The 19412-nt window shown below is 43.3% G+C and overlaps 3 protein-coding genes across 3 annotated transcripts in view; all 3 read left to right on the top strand.

The window, feature by feature from the left end:
* Positions 1-19412, top strand: part of LOC106984985 (zinc finger protein 154-like) — a 110194-nt gene that overhangs the window by 62084 nt on the left and 28698 nt on the right. The gene's annotated exons all lie outside the window — the stretch shown is intronic.
* On the top strand, positions 429-12565 carry ZNF211 (zinc finger protein 211). The gene is made up of 4 exons (XM_015083206.3): positions 429-1292; positions 1831-1869; positions 2470-2596; positions 10324-12565. The coding sequence occupies exons 1-4, from the start codon at positions 1260-1262 to the stop codon at positions 11790-11792; spliced, it is 1668 nt and encodes a 555-aa protein (XP_014938692.1). The 5' UTR covers positions 429-1259; the 3' UTR covers positions 11793-12565.
* The window catches only part of LOC106984987 (zinc finger and SCAN domain-containing protein 4-like), a 32704-nt gene continuing 15791 nt past the window's right edge, over positions 2500-19412 (top strand). Inside the window, exon 1 of the mRNA XM_027037486.2 lies at positions 2500-2596. The gene's annotated coding sequence lies outside the window, so the exon portion shown is untranslated. The remainder of the gene's footprint in view (positions 2597-19412) is intronic.

Genomic DNA, 19412 nt, shown 5'->3' on the forward strand with positions numbered 1-19412 from the left:
ATCTATATCTATATCTATATCTATATCTATATAATTAGGTGATTATCAGGTACAAAGTATTCTTCTAGAATCAATGATATAATGGTGAACAAGAACAACTTGTTAACTAAGCAAAGCAAGCCTCAGGTTTATGCACAAAGTATGACAACTTGTAGGAATACATAGGAATGCATAAGCACACAGAGGGGTGTATCCATGTGCAAACAAAATTCTAAAAGGATACCATCCTGCAAACATTGCGTTTCTGCAGGAGGTAGAATTATCATAGACTTTCCACTTTTATTTTATAAATGTACATACAGTAGTGCTCCTTAATAAACAATAGTTAATTTTTTATTTTATGCATTAATAATGTAAATGTGTATTGGGGGAAATGTGCATGTATAAAAGTTTTATGTTTTGTAGATAAAAGTGTTTCTCATTGAATTGGACACAAGCACTGACTAACAGGAAGAAGGGACCAAGGACCAGAGGCCCAGAGCTCACTAGGATAACCGGCTTCAGAGCTGCCCAGTACCCTTCCTCTATTTTCTCTGTCCTGGTCCTGTGTGTCTTTTTGTTTTTTGTCCCTGACCCAAGCCAGTGAAGCTCACAAAAATGACCTTCCCACCTCAGGCTGCAGGCATGTAAAGAGCAGTAACATAATGTTTCCTCGCTTCCAGCTACCAGCGATGATCACTAGAGTTGCCTTATCATAGAGTCTGAAATAACGTGGAAACACTTCAGGGATCGGTAGCCCTGACCTTAAAATGCAGTTCACACTTCCAGGAATTGGCCTGCCACTGTTAAGAAGAAATGAAGTCGCTCCTCGACCTTAGAAGTATAGGGGGGGTGTCACTTCCCAGAGGCCTCGCGACGCTGCTCGACCCCTTCTCCGAGACTTTCCGGGGTTCGGCAACCCCTGCCGTTGGGACTACATTACCCTGAAAACTCTGCTTTGAACGGCAGGGGCAATAACCCAATGAAAGTCCAGAAAAGGGACACTTCCGGCAAGGCGTATCGCCTTAAGGCGGGGCTTCCGCCTTTTCCGTGGCGGTCGTTTTAGCGGTTCTGGGGTCTCCGGGCTCGGTCTGAAGGTGCGGAACACCGGCTTGGGACCCAGGCGACCGACACAGGAGGCACGAGAGGAGGCTTCGTCCCCGCTGTACGGAGGCTGGTCTGGGGTCGGGGACTTCGCTGCCTGCGAGCCCGGCCTGGACACTGCGGAGCCCGTGACCGTCCGGGTCGCTCAGCTGTCATCTCTTCGCCCACAGAGTCCGATGGCGGCGGCCGCGCGCAGGGACCCGGCTGAGGTAAACGCGCGGCCCCCGGACCCTCCCCGCCCCCCCCCCCCGACCCTCCAGGCCCGAGCGCGGGGCTCCTGCTCGCGTCCCTGCGGCCCGGGTCCCCGTGTCCGGGCGGGGGAGGCGCTCGCGGGCGGGGTCCCCGCGTCTGAGCGCCGGCGTGACGGGGTGCGGGAGCGGGCTGCCGGGGAAGGGCTGCAGGGGGTTTGAACGGAAACACCCGGAAACCTGGGGTCCATCCTGCTGCCGCAGGAGACGGTTTGGGTTGAGTGGCGGGCTGTGGGGTTGAAGCTCCTTTCCTAGAGCCCTGAGAGCAATGGAGAATCGCGAGGAAAAGAGAGACGTGGGTTCGAGATGTTCTCCAACGTCTGCTCAGTAGAACGGGTTGTAGGGGGCGAGGAGGGCACTGAGGCAGAGGGAGGTCTTTTTCCGAGGACACACAGCCGGCGAGAGCCGGCCCAGAAGCCGACCAGTCAGCCCGGGATAGAAAGCCCCCCCTGGAAAATCGCCAGGGTTCTGTCCCTCAAAGACTCGCCTCTTCCCACAGGTTTCCGTGGTTGCAGAAGTGCTTTGGGAGCCTCCACAGGTAAGTGCAGGTGTATCAGTCCCTCACTGGCCCTGCCGCACATTTGGTCCAGATTTGTGGTGTCCTGTGACTCTTCACCTGCCATTCCCCCAGCCCTTGGGTTGGGGACCCTGAAGAATTCTAGCTCAGGGTGGCGCCTAGGCCGGGGTTTATATGGTGAGATTCCCATACGGGGCCATCCAAGGAAAGAGATGCGGAAGCTCATTACGAAACAGGTGTCATGATGTGGAACTCCTTGGAGGTGAGGCTCGGGGAATTAGGCTCCTCCTTTCTTTCTGGTGAGAGCCAAGGGTGGCAGGCCGCCAGTCAAGCTTGGAATGACTGCCTGCGAAGTTAGACATCTATCTGGAGGAGATGGAAGGTCTGGCATCTAATCTAGGTCTTAACACACTCCAGCTGGTTGCAGAGTGGGGCGCAGAGTGAACACAATGATTAGTGGGAGTATAAGGAAGAAGCAGACAGCAGTGATGCCAGAGTCTGGTATCTCGTCTCATTATGGATCTTGGGAGGAGGGTGAACATGGGATAAATGTGTTGGGATGGAGATTACGGGTCTGCAGGAGTGAGGCCGTTTGTGGTTCATCTGTCTCTATCTTGGCAGGGAAGTGTTACTTTTGAGGACGTGGCCCTATATTTCTCCTGGGAGGAGTGGGATCTCCTGGATGAGGATCAGAGATGCCTGTACCACGATGTGATGCTGGAGAACTTTGCGCTCACATCCTCACTAGGTAAGGCCCTCACACCCACCCCTGTGCCGTAGGCGGGGCCCTGCCTTTCTCCCTTCCAAGCGCAGCAGCTTGGTCTCGCATCTGAATGATGGGTACTGGGCCTTCCCGATTCCCTGGCTGGGTGCTGTGGTTACTAGAGCTGGACTGAGTGCATACCCATTTCTCTTCCTTTATTGCCCCAATACCTGCTGCTTTAAACCCTCACAGGGAAGGATTCAGGATCAGTAGTTTTGATGGTAGCCTCATGGATCTTCCCCACTGAATGGTCTAGAATGGTCTTGGCCTCCTTGTGGAAAATCGGTTGACCATATGTGCAAGAGTTTATTTCTGGAGTGTTTATTCCATTGGACTGTATTTGTCTTTATGCCAGTATCACACTGTTTTGACTACTGTAGCTTTGCAGTAAAATTTTAATTAAGAAGTATGACTCTGCCAGCTTTAGTCTTTTTTAAGATTGTTTTGGCTGTTTGGTGTCCTTGAGATTTTTTTTTTCTTTTTTGTTTATTTTGAAAAGTTTTTATTTATTTATTTGAGAGAGAGAGAGTTAGGGTGTGAGTGGGGGAGGGGCAGAGAGAGGGGGAGAGAGAATCCCAAGTAAGCTCCATGTTGTCAGCACAGAGTCCCGTGCCGGGCTCAAAGTCACAAACTGTGAGATCATGATCTGAGCTGAAATCAAGAGTCAGGAACTTAACTGAGCCACCCAGGCATCGCTCCATGTGAATTTTTCCATTACTACAAAAAAAATTGGAATTTTGATAGGGATTGCATTGACTGTGTAGATGGTTTTGAGTAGTATTTGACATCTTAACAGTATTAAATCTTTAATCCATAAATATGGATGTATTCCCATTTATTAATATTTTCTTCAATTTCTTTTACCAGTGTTTTGTACTTTATTGTGTTCAAATTTTTTACTTCCTTGGTTTAGTTAATTTCTAAGTATGTTATTCTTTTGATACTATTATAAGTGGAATTGTTTTTAGTATCCTTTTTAGATTGTTTATTGTTAGTGTATAGAAATGCAGCTGGATTTTTTTATGTTCTATTTGTGTCCTGTTGTTTTGTTGAATTCATTTATTCTGAACATTTTTTAAACCTTTAGGCCTAGTTTTCTGTGTATCATGTACTCATAAGCAAAGATAATTTTACTTCTTCCTTTCCTTTTGGATGACTTTCCTCTTTTTTTTCCCCTTCTGTCTAGAACTTCCAATACCATTTTGTATAATTTTCTTCTTCCTGATCTTGGAGGAAAAGCGTTCACCATATTAGCCATGGGTTTTAATCTTTTTCTTTTATTATGGTAAGGTAGTTTTCTTCTGTTCTTAGTTTGCTGACTGTTTGCATCATCAAAGGGTGTTAAAATTTTGATAGATGCTTTTTGTGCATCAGTTGAGATGATCATATAATTTTTTCCTCATTCTGTAATAGGATGTATTTTAATGATTAATTTTCGTATGTTGAACCATCCTGGCATTCTAGAAATAAGTCCCAGTAGGTTGTGGTGTATAATCCTTTACTGTGCTGCTGAATTCAGTTTGCTAGTATTTTGTTAATGATTTTTTTTGCATTGATGAATCAATTATATTGGTCTGTAGTTTCCTTGTAGTGACTTTGTCTGTTTTTGATAAAGATAGGTGTTATTTCTTCATTAAGTGTGGTTGGTAGAACTCACCAGTGAAGTCATCAAGTCCAGGACTTTTCTTTGTCAGGAGGTTTTTGCTTAGTGATTCAGTCTCCTTACTAGTATTCTTTTATAATCTATTTTATTCCTGTTGAACTGGTAATAATGTCCCCATGATAATTTTTTATTTTACTATTTTCAGTCTTCCTTTTTTTTTTTTTCTTTCTTTTTTGCCATTCTAGGGTAAAGTTTGTCAACTTTTTTTTTTTTCTTCAACTTTTTTTTTTTTTTAATTTATTTTTGGGACAGAGAGAGACAGAGCATGAACGGGAGAGGGGCAGAGAGAGAGGGAGACACAGAATCGGAAACAGGCTCCAGGCTCTGAGCCATCAGCCCAGAGCCTGACGCGGGGTTCGAACTCACGGACCGCCAGATTGTGACCTAGCTGAAGTCGGACGCTTAACTGACTGCGCCATCCAGGCGCCCCAAAGTTTGTCAACTTTTAAAGATTTTATTTATTTAGGTAGTTATTTTTTTTTAAGTTTATTTATTTATTTTGAGAGAGAGAGTGGGGGAGGGGTGGAGAGTGAGGGAGAGAAAAAATCCCAAGCAGATTTCTTGTTATCATTACAGAGCCCAATGCGGGGCTTGATCTCATGAACTATGAGATCAGGACCTGAGCCAAAATCAAGAGTCAGATGCTTAACCAACTGACCCACCCAGGCGCCCCTTAGATTTTATTTTTAAGTAATCTCTAAACCAAGCATGGAGCTCAAACTCACAACCCTGAGGTCAAGAGTCACTTGCTCCGCCTGAGCCAGCCATGTGCCCCATTTGTCAATTTTGATAGCATTTTGAAAGAACCAGCTTTCAGTTTTGTCAATTTTTTTTCTTTCATGTGTTTCTTATCTCTATTTATCTCAGCTCTAATCTTTATTATTTCTTTTTTTTTCTGCTAGCATTGGGTTTCTTTGCTCTTTTTGTAGATCTTTAAGTTGTAAAGTTAGGCTGTTGATTTGAGATCTTTTTTTTTTGAGTGTACTTTTTTGAGAGAGAGAGAGAGAGAGAGCATGTGAGCTAGTGGGGGAGGGGCAGAGAGAGAAGGAGAGAGAGAGACAGAGTCAGAAGCAGGCTCCAGGCTCCGAGTTGTCAGCACAGAACCTGACACAGGGCTTGAACCCGCAAGCTGTGAGATCACGACCTGAGCCAAAGTGGGATGCTTAACCAACTGAGTCACCCAGGTGCCCCTTTCTGCTTTTTTAACATAAGTGTTTGTAGCTATAAATTTCCCTCTTAGTGCTGCTTTTGCTGCTTCACATAATTTTTGCTAATACTGTGTTTCCATTTTCATTTGTCTCTGCATATTTTCTGATTTCCCTTGTGATTCTTCTTTGACCCATTGGTTGTTTAAAAATGATTTAATTTCCATAGGTTAGTGAACTTTCCAGTTTTACTTCAGTTTTTGATTTCTAACTTTATCCCATTGTGGTTGAAAAGACGCTTTGTGTGATTTCTGTCTTTTTAAATCCAATGACACTTAATTTGCAGCTGAGCATATGGTTTATCCTGGAAAATGCCCCCTGTGCAGTTGAGAAGAATGTATATTCTATCACTCTTGGGTAGTGCATTCTGTATATTCTGCTAAATCTAGTTGGTTTATGGTGTTGTTCATGTCCTCTATCTTCTTACTTCTGTGTGTTTATTCTATATTATCGAGAGTGGGCATTAATGTTTCCAACTATTATTTTAGAACTGTCTATTTCTCTTGTCAAGTGTCAGTTTTTGCTTCATAGGTTTTGATGGTCTATAGTTTAGCAGAGATCTTTATTTGGTCATAAGTACATAAATGTTTATAATTGTTACATATTTGTGTTTTATTTTCTTTAAAAAAATTTTTTTAATGTTTACTTACTTTTGAGAGAGAGAAAGAGACAAAGGTGTGAGCGGGGGAGGGGCAGAGAGAGGGAGACAGAATCCGGAGCAGGCTTCGTGCTGTGCTGCATCTCAGCAGGCAGCAGTTCTGTGCTGACAGGTGGCTCGAACTCACAGACCGTGAGATCATGACCTGAGCCGAAGTCAGACGCTTAACTAACTGAACCACCCAGGAGCCCCTATTATATTTTCTTACGTATTGAATCTTTTATTAATACAGTGTCTTTCTTTGTCTGATAACCATTTTCGATGTAAAGTCTCTATTTCTGGTATTGGTATAGCCACCCCTACTGTCTTTGGATTTCTGTTCACATGGAATGTGTTTTTCCAAGGTTTCACTTTCAACTTTTATTCATGTCTTTGGGTGTAAAGTGGGTGTCTTACGAGCAGCATATAGTTGGATCACGTTCTTATCCATTCTACCAATTTTGTCTTTTGTTTGCAGAGTGTAATCTATTTAGATTTATAGTAATTACTGATGAGGAGGGACCTCTGTCATTCTGCTGTTTGTTTTCTGTATGCCTTATAGCTTTTTTGTCCCTTATTTCCTGCATTACTCTCTTTTCTGTTCAGATGATATTTTTGTAGTGAAATATTTTAATTTAGGTGTTTTATGTGTGTGTGTACTTTCTGGACCTCTCTCTCTCTCTCTCTCTCTTTTAGTTAACCATGGGGTTATATCTAATGTGCTAAAATTATAACACAGAGTATGAATTTATGTCAGCTTAGCTTCAATCATATTTTTTAAAATTCTTCTTCTATACAGATTTGTCCCTGGTAGTTGTTGATGTCACAGAATTACATCCTTATATGTTGTATGTCCAAAAATTTAGACCAGTAATTATTATGTATGGATTAATCTCTTAAATGTTAAGTTACAACACAATTAGCTTCTGTAATTGTCTGTATTTAATTTAACAGAGATCTTGATTTGGTCAGATGGCTTTGAGTTACCATCTAGTGTCCTTTCATTTCAACCTGAAGGACCACCTCTAGCATTTCTTGCAGGACACATCTAGTAGTAAAGAACTCCCTTGGCTTTTATGTATCTGCAAGGTCTCAATTACTGTGTTATTTTTGAAGGATGTTTTGCTGGTTATAGAATTCTGGTTGACCACTTTTTATTTCAACACTTGAATATAGCAACCCACTGCCTCTGGCCTCAGTGGATTCTGATTAGAAATTTGATCATCTTATTGGCGATCCCTTGTATGTGATAATCACTTCTATATTGCTGCTTTTAAGATTCTCTCTTTGCCTTTGGCTTTTGACACTTTGTTTATAATGAGCCAAGTGTGAGCCTTAGAGTTTATCCTGGTTGGAGTTCACTGAGCCTCTCAGATGTTAATATTTGTCTCTTCCATCAGATTTGGGAAGTTTTCAGGGATTATTTCTTCAAATAAGCTCTGTGTCCTTTCGTTTCTCTCTTTTTCTTCTAGACTAATACATTGCATATATTGGTCTAGTGATGGCATCCCACAGGTTCTTTTGTTCTGTTCACTCCTGATCGATGCTTTTTCTTTCTTTTCCTCAGATTCACTATCTTCAGGTTCACTGATTGCTTCTTCTGCCTACTCAGAGCTGCTTTTGTATCCCTCTAGTGACTTCTTTCATTCAGTTATTCTACTTTTAAGTCCCAGAATATCTTTTTGATTGTTTTTTATGTTCCCTATCTCTATTAATATTTCTGTTTTGGTCATGCAACATTTTCTTGATGTTGTCCACATTTTTTTTTTTTAAGCTCTTTGAGCATCTTTTAGACAGTTGTTTTGAATTCTTTGTCTAATTGCGGCACCTGGGTGGCTCAGTCGGTTAAGCATCCGACTTTGGCTCAGGTTATGATCTTGTGGTTGGTGGGCTCAAGCTCTGTGTCAGGCGCTGTGCTGACAGTTCAGAACCTGGAGCCTGCTTTGGATTCTGTGTCTCCATCTTTCTCTGCCTTTCCCCTGTTTGTGTGTGCTCGCTCGTGCTCTCTCTCTCTCTCTCTCTCTCTGTCAAAAGTAAATAATAAAAACATCAAAAAAAAATTAAAGTCTTTGTCTAATAAGTACACAATGTGGTCTTTCTCAAGGACAATTTCTCTTGAATTTTTTTTCCCTTAGAATGTGTTAAACTTTCCTGTTGCTTTGTATGTCATGTGATTTGTTATTGTTGTTAAAAACTGGACATTTGGAGGTTGCTTTTTGTTTGTTTAATGGTTGTGGGGTGCTGTGCTGGAGATCAGTCTGAGGTATAAACGTAAGGTCTTCTCTGTTTTTTTCTGAGACTGTGCCTTTCCCTGGGCATGTATGATGATTTTCTGTATTCCCCCATATATGTGATTGATTTTGAACATACTAGTCCATGAATTTTTGCTTCCCAAAAGGGGAATAAGAGAAACATGATGAAGGGAGGGGAGTAGAGGGGATAGATGTCTGTCCTTTAAATCCCCTGTAAAATCATTTTAGCCAGTGAGGGAGAGGCTTTGCAACAATGGCTGCCCATCTGTCGTCGCACCTCCAGTCATTAGAAGCAGTTTGGGCACAGATCTGTGGTGCCTGGAGGAAGGGGTCCCTATTGCCCACCCTGGCTCTAGCAAGCTGCTGCAGAATATGTGTATGGCTGCCTGCTCTGGGGCTCAGAGCTGGAGGAGTTGGGAGGTGGATAACCTATACAATGCTAAGAGCTGAGATTGAGCAATTAAAGCAATTTAGCATATTGTAAGCCTTCACTAGACTCTAGAGTTGCAATATAGTTATATCAGAATGATTCTGTCAGTGCCTTTGTGGTCCAGTGAAGAGACAGGTTCCTGGTACTTGTTGTCCCACCATCTTCCCTCTAGCTGGGCCTGCAGGTACTTTTTGTAGTATCTTTCCTGTGACCGGTTGTGTGCCGAGTTGTTCCAGGCCACTATTGGCCACTGACCCGTCCTGTCTTTCCCTTAGGATTTGGATCTTACAGGTCTCTTGCTGGGCTCTTCCAGGTCTCTTACTCAGCTGGGGCTAGGGGAGGAGTCCTCTGTGCTTCCCAGGATGGACATAGCTCCAGTCTCCATGAGATGGGCCCAGAGAGGGCCTGACTCAGTTGAATGACAGCTGGGGGAGAGTGTGATATCAGAGTTGTGTTCAGATGACACCAGGAACCTATCATATTTGACTTGTGTTTTGGTGCCATTGCTGGTGGCCACAACTCATTTCCATCTTACCATCTCCATTCTTGACCTTCGCTGATGTCATTTTTTTTAAAATTTTTTTTTCAACGTTTTTTATTTATTTTTGGGACAGAGAGAGACAGAGCATGAACGGGGGAGGGGCAGAGAGAGAGGGAGACACAGAATCGGAAACAGGCTCCAGGCTCTGAGCCATCAGCCCAGAGCCCGACGCGGGGCTCGAACCCACGGACCGCGAGATCGTGACCTGGCCGAAGTCGGACGCTTAACCGACTGCACCACCCAGGCGCCCCTGATGTCATTTTCAAAAATGTTTTATTTATTTTTGAGAGCGAGAGAGACAGAGTGCGAGTGGGGGAGGGGCAGAGAGAGAGGGAGACACAGAATCCAAAGCAGACTCCAGGGTCCCAGCTGTCAGCATAGACCCCGACGTGGGGCTCGAACTCACAAGCTGTGAGATTATGACCTGAACTGAAGTCAGACTGACTGAGCCACCCAGGCGCCCCTGCTGATGTCATTTTTATTCTTTCTTCAGTCCTGGACTAATGCCTACTTCTCTGGACCTTTTTTTCTCACTCATTCTTCACACTCGTCTCTCCACAGTGCTTTCCAGCATTGTCGTATTCTAAAGTATGCACGTATCTTTTACTAATTCTTGAAAACCAGTTACTTTCTTACAGTCATATTTTCCTACATATGGACATAGACCTCTTCACAGCATCACATGTCCCCAGTAGATGTAATCCAGCTAAAAGACATTGACAGTAGAACAAGTTGTAGAATGTGTTTCACCCCTGGCCCAACCCTTTCCTTATATGCTGTGCCTAGTGAGGCCTTCCCAATTCTGCGACCTTGGCATTCCAGTAGTGCAAAGCAGCTGTGTCCAAAACCTAATCCCAACTTCCTTTGCCTGAAAAGAGTTCTATATTCTGGTTCTTTAGTGTGTCAGATGTACCTTTGTGACGGGTCTTCCTCCTTCCCAGTAATGTCAACTTGTACTTCATCAGAACACTTCTGTGCTTTCAGGTTGTGGGCACGGAGTGGACAATGAGGATGTACCTTTGGAAGAGAGCATTTCTGTAGGAGTGTCACAGATCAGGACTCTTGAGGCAGATTCATCTCCCCAGAAGGCCCAGCCCTTTGAGATGCACGGCCCGATCTTGAGAAACATTCTGCGCTTGGCTGAGCACCAGGAAACTTATCCTGGGGAAAAACCATATACATGTGGGAAACAATTCTGTTTAGCTGCCAACCTTCAACAGTACGAGGGGCAGCACACTAGAGAGGTTCCCTTCAGAAGTTATGTGGACAGAGCCTCGTTTATAAAGAGCTGTACAGTCCATGTGTCAGAGAAGCCCCTTACCTGTGAGGAGACAGGGAAGGACTTCTTAACCAGCATGGGATTTCTCCAACAACAGGTCACTCACACTGGGGAGAAGCTGAACAATGAGTGCGAGGCTATCTTTCACAATGGAAAAAGTCGTCACCACTGTGGAGAATGCAAGAAAGCCTTCAGCTGCACAGACACACTTGCTCAGGATCAGAGAGTCCTCACTAGAGAAGGGCTTTATGAATGTGGCAAATGTGGAAAAGCCTGTACCCGAAGATGTAACCTCATCCAGCACCAGAAAGTCCACACTGGAGAAAGACCTTATGAATGCAGTGAATGTGGGAAATTCTTTACCTACTACTCCAGTTTCATTATACATCGGAGGGTTCACACCGGAGAAAGGCCCTATGAGTGTAGTGAATGTGGGAAATCCTTCAGCCAAAGCTACAGCCTCAATAGCCATAGGAAAGTTCACACTGGAGAGAAACCTTATGAGTGCAGGGAATGTGGAAAATCCTTCAGTCAAAGGTCCAACCTCATTCAACATCAGAGAGTTCACACTGGAGAAAGGCCTTATGAGTGCAGTGAATGTGGGAAGTCCTTTAGCCAAAACTTCAGTCTCATTTACCACAGGAGAGTTCACACTGGAGAAAGGCCTCATCAGTGCGGCGAATGTGGGAAATCCTTTAGCCGAAGCTCTAGCCTCATTCACCACAGAAGACTTCACACTGGAGAAAGGCCTTATGAGTGCACTAAATGTGGGAAATCCTTTAAGCAAAGTTCCAGCTTCAGTTCACATCGGAAAGTCCACACAGGAGAAAGGCCTTATGAGTGTGGGGAATGTGGAAAATCTTTTAGCCATAGCTCCAACCTCAAGAACCACTGGAGAGTTCACACTGGAGAAAGGCCTATTGAGTGCAGTGAATGTGGAAAGTCCTTTAGCTGTAAATCTAATCTTGTCAAACACCTGAGAGTTCACACTGGAGAAAGGCCTTATGAGTGTGGGGAATGCGGAAAATCCTTTAGCCAAAGCTCCAGCCTCATTCAACACCGGAGAGTTCACACTGGCAAGAGGCCTACTGAGTGCAGAGAATGTGGGAAATCCTTTAGCTCCAAATCTGACTTCATTCAACACCAGAGATTCCATACTAGAGAAAGGCCTTAGGTGTACAGGGCCATGTGGTTTCCTTTTAGATAATTACACTGGAAGAGGGAAGTTGTGAAGAAGCCATCTGGCAAATTTAAGCCTATATGTCTGAAAATTCATAGTGGGGAGATCCAAGTATGTGAGAATCTATAAGGAGCTGTGTTACACATTCTAACCTGTCCAGGGCTTTTGCCAGATTTATGTCACTGCCGGTTTCTGTGGGAGAGTTTTGTCCTCTCTACCACTCAGCAGGTTCACACAGTGTGCATCAGTTACCACCACAGCGTGCTCAGGGAAGCTCCCCCCTTTGCTGGAGGAAATCATGATTAGTCTTAGCCCTTATAGGGTCTTCATTCTCTTCTCTTGTAGAAGTTAGGGCATGGCCCTGACCCAGTTTGGGCCCAGTGGACCCAATCTGAGTTCTGCCAGTAACTTGCCGAGAAGGACTGCATTTTCAATGTGTTAGTTTTGTGTGACACTCACCTTGGATTTTCCTATCTTCCAAGTCACCAACCTGGGAATTCCCTGCCTCATACTGCTTTGGATTTTGCAATAATGAAGACATTATTGCTGGGGCGCCTGGGTGGCTCAGTTGGTTAAGCGTCCGACTTCGACTCAGGTCATGATCTCGCGGTTTGTGAGTTCGAGCCCCACATCAGGCTCTGTGCTGACAGTTCAGAGCCTGGAGCCTGCTTCGGATTCTGTGTCTCCCTCTCTCTCTGCCCCTCCCCTGCTCATGCTCTGTCTCTCTTATGTCTCAAAACTAAATAAAACATTAAAAAAAAAAAGAAGACACTACTGCTTAAGCCACCTTTGATCTTGGGGTTCTATGCACTGTGTGAGGTAATTTGAAAACACCTGGCTCTGCCAGCATTAAGGAGTGAACCGCTTTCATGGGGTTCCCAGTACTTTGTGTGCCTCAGAGATGACAGTTTGATGAAAGAGTATAGCTCTCTTTCCAGCTTTGGCCTAATTTATGCTGTTGCCCAAGGTCTCCTAGGAAAGACTGCAGGGCCTTGTCTTAATTTGGGGACTGGGTATCGGGATTTTTTGGTGGGCTCAGAACAGTGAAGAGTCAGGAAGTTCACAGCATCCAGTGCTTCTGAGAACAACATGAATTGTTTTTCTTTTTCACGGTGGATGTCCCATAATGCTCAGTGTTGATGGAATTCTCTGCCCCAGTCCTACAAAGGATCCATGTGCCCTGATACCCAGAATTCACTAGGCTAGTGTCATGGTAAGAATACAGGGCCCTGGGGCAACTGTAATTGGTACAGAAACACTGCAGTGGAGGGGACTGCAGCTAAGTAGACAGGACATGCCCCTTCTAAAATTGTATCAGAATGCTCCGATGACTGTGAATCTGCAGTGTTAGTGTGCACAAATCCTCAGGACCTCCAGGTACATGCATCTTTGCAGCTGAGGTCTTTGTCAAAGAAAATCTATTGGTTTTGTGGATTCCCATAGGTGTTCTGGTACGTTCACCTAAAGGCCATTTCTACGCAGGTAGGAAAATAGGCATACAGAGAAAGGAGATCCCTTAATCTGTTGATGTGGCTCTGTGACTGAGCCAGCATTCTTGTTGACTCAGGTGGAATAGATTTAACTGCTCATAAATATTTGCTACCACTAAAGGCAAGTCTGCTTTTCCAGGGTCATCAGGCAAGAGATAGAGTCAACATAGGGCCGCCAAACCTAATTTTATGAAAAAAGTGGAAGATCTAAGGGTGTTTTTTTTTTTTTAACTCTTTTGTAGAACTTTATTCAGGTATAGTTGACATGCAATATATTGCACCTATTTGAGGTGTACAGTTAAGTTTTGACATACGCATAAACCCACAGAACCTCATCATAATCATAATGAACATGTCCATCACCCTTAATGTACCTCATGTTTCTGGTCTGTCTTTCCCCTGTCCAGGCAACCACTGACTTCCCTTCATTTATAATAAATTAGTTTGTATTTTCTAGGATTTTCTATTATCTGAGTCATAAAATGTTTTTTTTCTTGTTTGATTTATGATTTGTAATTATTTTGAGATTCTTCAGTGATGTTTATATAAGTATTTCACTCTTTTTATTGCTGTGTAACATCTTTTCTATGGATATACCATTTGTTTATCCATTCATCTTTCAGGAGTCTTTTAGGTACCTCGTTTTAGCTATTGAAAATAAAACTGCTGGAACATTTTTATGTATGTATGTATTTTTCACTTCTCTTGTGTTAGTCACTCAAAGTAAAATGCCTAAGTCATAGGGTAAGTTTAACTTCTAAAGAAACCGCCAGACTGATCTAAAATGATCGTTTGCTTTTGCATACCCACCAGGAGTGCATGAGAGTCCTAGTTCTTTCACATCCTTGCCAGTACATGGTATCAGTCTTTTCGTTCAGTCTTTGGAATTTACCCATTTAATAAGCAAGCAGTCATTTTAATTGCATTTCCTTAAGGATTTATGATGTTGAACATTTTTCTCTTTTATTTGCAATCTGTAGATCTTCTTGATAAAATGTCTGTTTGTATCTTTTGCTTGTTTTTGTTCCTTGGGTGCTTTCCTGCTGTATACAATGTAATGACCACCCCCCCACACACACACTTTTTAAGTTTAATCTGCATTATTTACATATTCTCCAACATATTCTTCAATCTAGGCTTTCAATAATACAGCGTAGTCCTGGTTCGCAGTGTCTTTCAAGTTCTCTGGGGTAAGTACTCCCACTGTGGCTGATTTCAGACCGCCAGTGTGATGTCACCGAGCACAGTCGGGGAGCGTTGCTAGAGGCTCAGCATTGTTCCCGCCATCCTGAGCCAGCGGCTGCATGTAACCTGTAGAGCACTGATGATAATAAAACACAGTAAAACGATTTAGGAAGCGACAGGTTTGGAAGACTTGTTTAATAGAGGTGTTATTGGCAACACATAAACCGCACATAGTTCAGAGTATACTTTAATGTTTTGATACATGCTTAACATCCCTAAAACCAAACATTTCATTGGAAACATAACAGAAGATGTATCATATTGACAATAGTGCAGTTAGATACTTCAGTTGTTCAAGAAACAAAACAAAGCAGGAAAGATATTTGAAGTACAGGAAATTCTTGGAAAAAAGTCAAACTTTGAAAATGTTTTCTCACAAAGGATCAGAAAGAATGCAAATTAACAGTTGAGATGCAATTTGCCAACGGTTTATTTCAGGGTCAAAGCCTGTTTTTATTCTAAACCCTCTGGAAGTTTGTATGTTCTTGTTGACAGAAAAACTGTAAGTAATCCAATGTAATTCTCAGCTTCGGGTTCTATAAAATGATTGGAGAATTTCAACAAATTTGAAAACATTCAGAGGAAATGTTTATAGTTTAAAGTGTTACTATGCTCCCCACATTCTCGATATTATCACCCATATTTAACTGAGGAGCAGACCTTAGCCCCTAATTTCTAAAGTTTTACAGTGCGTATAAACTTAAGGTTTATTGCAGTCTCTCACGTTTCAGTTGTCTATATTTGGTGTGTTTTGTAACAAGAAGTACAAGTAGCACTGATGTTTGGAGAAGATAATAGTCTGTTGTCCCCTTACCTCCGGCACAGGGGTGGAGCTCAGGGAACAGATCTTTCTAGCTATAATCACGGCTCTCTGCAGGCATCTGGCAGGGGTGAAATGTATTTGTGTGATGATCCTCATGTATTTGAATGAAAATTTTAAAGTAAGTTCAAAGATGAAATAACGAAAGGAAGGGGTAGACAAGAGTCAATAGGCAAAACAACAATTGAATCAACTAAATAAGAGAAAATAAACTGGTAAGGGGCCAGAAATCATTTTGAAGATCTATCAAATATGTTTAATATACAAATTAGATACGGTTCATTGACTTGGAGTAGGAAGTAACCAATTTTGTTTACATCTGAGAAAGCACAGTAGATACTTAAGAGTCCTCAGGGGTGGGGGGGCAGGGTAGCTCAGTCGGAGAGGGTCTGACTTTGGCTCAGGTCATGATCTCAGGGTTTGTGAGTTTGAGACCCACATCGGGCTCTGTGCTGTCAGTGCAGAACCTGCTTTAAATCCTCGGTCTCCCTCGCTGTCTGCCCCTTCCCCACTCATGCTCACTAGTTCGTCCTCTCTCTCTCTCTTCAAAAATAAACGTTAAAAAGGGGCTCCTGGGTGGCTCAGTCAGTTAGGCGTCTAACTTCAGCTTGGTCATGATCTTGCAGTATGTGGGTTTGGGCCCCGCATCAGGCTCTGTGCTGATAGCCTGGAGCCTGCTTCAGATTCTCTCTCTGTCTCTCTCTCTCTGCCCCTCTCCTGCTCTCTCTCTCAAACTAAACATTAACTTTGTTTTAATTAATAAAAATAAATTCAGATATAATTCACACCAAAAAAACAAAAAACAAAAAAAAAAAACCTGTTTAAAGTGTAGTTCAGGGACGCCTGGGTGGCTCAGTTGGTTAAATGTCTGACTTCGGCTCAGGTCATGATCTTACGGTTCGTGGCTTTGAGCCCCATGTCAGGCTCTGTGCTGACAGCTCAGAGCTTGGAGCCTGTTTCAGATTCTGTGTCTCCCTCTCTCTCTGACCCTCCCCCACTCACACTCTGTCTCTCTCTGTCTCTCAAAAATGAATAAATGTGAAAAAATAATAAATTGTAAATTATAAAAGAATCCTCAAAGTAGGGCATCTGGGTGGCTTAGTCAGTTAAACATCTGATTTGATCTCCACTGAGGTCTTGATCTCAGGGTCATGAGTTCAAGCCCTGCATCGGACTCAGCACTGGGCATGAAGCCTACTGTAAAAAAAAAAAAGAATGATCAGAGGAATGGCAGCTCATGGTAGGTTACTGCTACCTTGGTCCTATCCATTAAAGCCCCTATACTCACGTAATTGAAATGAATGAAGCCATTCAGTTGTCCACTGGCAAATGTTTTGCCGTTCTATATATCCTATTCAGTGTCTATTTTAACAACCTTTCAATCACATCCACCCAGAAAGGTGAATTCAACAGTTAATCACTTTCAAAGGAGCACAATACACCTTTACTCAGTTGCCCATGGGATATCTTAGAAGTTCAACCATCACACATCACCAATACTGGCAGAACTCTAATTGGACTCGGCTGTCCCCAGGCACCCATTTATAGCACTACACTGACGACCTGCTCCTGTGAGGGAGCATACTAGATACACAGGACATGCAAGTGATCATTGTTGCACTTACAGAAGTAGATGGGCTGTTGCCCTCCCCCGTAAAGTTCAGGGTCATGCCACCTCAGTGGAAGTCCTGGATTCATCTAGTGTGCCTAAGAGCCACTCTCTTCCTGACATAGTTATAAGGCAACTCCCAATTTTGTCAGTTTGGATCAGTCTCAAGCCAAACCTAGTGAAACCTAGGAATGCCTTTAGGCATTCCTTGTTCCTCTTCTTTCATCCGTCCTTGTCGGTCTTGCCCCAACCCTGATTGGGATGGAGGCCAGGTCAAGGCTCGAGTTTTTATTGTGACAAATGATCATCTCACCATCAAATGCCCCTCTGGCTATCTGTCAGAGTTATTTGGTACCTTGATAAATGTTGATTTGCTTAGCCTACACCACAAGCTTTGCCAAATATTCCTGGCTATAGAGGATACTTAATTTCTAATGCCTGTGATAATCTCACTCAAAGTAGAGAGATCGTGGCTCCAGGACTTACACCCACAACAGTGTGAATAGCAGAGTGGCCGAGAAAGACTAAAACTGGACTTACCTGACAAGAAATTCCACTAAGGAATGCAGGTTCCCTCCAACCACACAGTCACCCAGTCCACACTAAGCCAATGTGGTCCGTGTGCTCTCAATGCCTTTAATTATAGCACTCGCACAGAACAAATGCTATTGCCCGGCCTTCTGGCTTCTCATAGTTTGGCTATACCTACTTGGGATACATAATAGCATGTCCCTGGAACACTGCAGGCCATGAGCAGACTCCATCAGGCAATGCAACAGCCATCTAGCTATATTTTGGCACACTGACACCCATAGTTAAATGGCCTTTTAAACACCACTGCCATAGCCAACCATTAGTTAGCACCATAATTTTGTTCCCATCACACTGGCAAAATTCTGTATAGCAGGATATGTCATAAGTTTCCCTCTCAACTGCCTGGCCATGTTGAAGCCTATTCAGATGATCTTAAAGAAACTTTGCCAATAGCGCTATCCACAACCTGTTGACCTATTTGGCTGGACAAATTTCCAAATCTAAACCTCAATTGTTCTCCTGGCCTTCCCTTTAAAAACTAACTCCAAGGACGCCTGGGTGGCTCAGTTGGTTAAGTGTCCAACTTGATTTTGGCTCAAGTCATGCTCTGTGTCAGGCTCTACACTGACAGCATGGATCCTGCTTGGGATTCTCTCTCTCTCTCTCTCTCTCTCTCTCTCTCTCTCTCTCTCTCTCTCTCTCTCCCCCTCCCTCCCTCCCTCCCTCCCTCCCACTTGTGCACTTGTGCTTGCTTGCTCTCTCCCTCTCTCACAAAAATAAATAAATAAATGTAAAAAAAAAAAAAAAAGAAAAGAAAAGAAAAGAAACAACTCCCAACTAGTCAGGATGGTCACTATAATGTCCCGACCAAAATGCTTCCTGACAGCATAGAAATTCTTGGTTCTCAGGTCAAATGCTAAGACCAAGATTGTAGCCCCAAGGACCATTTATCCAAATACGCCTCACTTCTGTAGGCATATTTGCTCCACCTCAGACTTCTCTTAATTTGACCTGCCCCATCACCATTTGGGGGCTAAACATCACCTTTTGACCTTCTTCCAAAAAAAACGTTCTGGGTCTTGATTGTGGTTGTAGTTACACGAATCTACCCATGTGATAAAATCACACAGAAACACACACACATATACATGTAAAATGATAACTCTGAAAAAGGTCTGAAGATTGAACCAATGTCCAGTTCCTGGGTTTGACATAAAGATCATGTCAGATGTTACCAGGGGGAAACTAAGCAAAAGGTACTCTGCACTGTGTTTGCGACTTCTCGTGAATCTATAATTATTTCAAAATAAAACATTTAAAAAAATCATGTGTTTGTCTTGCTGAATCCCTCCCACAACTTCCCAGAATAGTCAGAATAAAATCCAAATTTCTAGTCATAGCCTACAAAACCATGTTTATCTGCCCCTTTCCCCTCATCCCTCCATCCATCACTCTCTTCCTTTACTGGCCCTACTGGCCTTCACCTGATTCCACCACCAAGCCAAGCTCTCACTAGCCTCAGGGTCATGTACATGCTTTTCTCTTTGCCAGGAATTTTTCCTCATCTTTGCACCTGGATGGGATCTTTACTGGGCTCCATAATATCATCTGTTATTTAGTGTCTGCTTCCCTTTCTGTGCTGTACAGTTTAATGCCCATTTTTCCACTTTTGCAGACATGAATCCTGAAGCCTGGGGACAGTGGACATGACCAAGGTCAGCCAGTTGGTAATGGGCACAGCTTAGATGATTTAGAGTCTTGGTCTGTCCCGAGTCAAGCACTTAGCTACTTGCCCACCTTACCCCTCTTCACATGTGAACTGGAAGGAGATAAGAGGATAAAGAGCCAAATTGACTGAAGAATCAATCTCCTTTTCCCACCTGTCCTGTCCCAGACCCTGCCCCGTCTGCTTCACT

Source organism: Acinonyx jubatus, chromosome E2 (assembly GCF_027475565.1).
Source record: "Acinonyx jubatus isolate Ajub_Pintada_27869175 chromosome E2, VMU_Ajub_asm_v1.0, whole genome shotgun sequence".
Lineage (NCBI taxonomy): Eukaryota > Metazoa > Chordata > Mammalia > Carnivora > Felidae > Acinonyx > Acinonyx jubatus.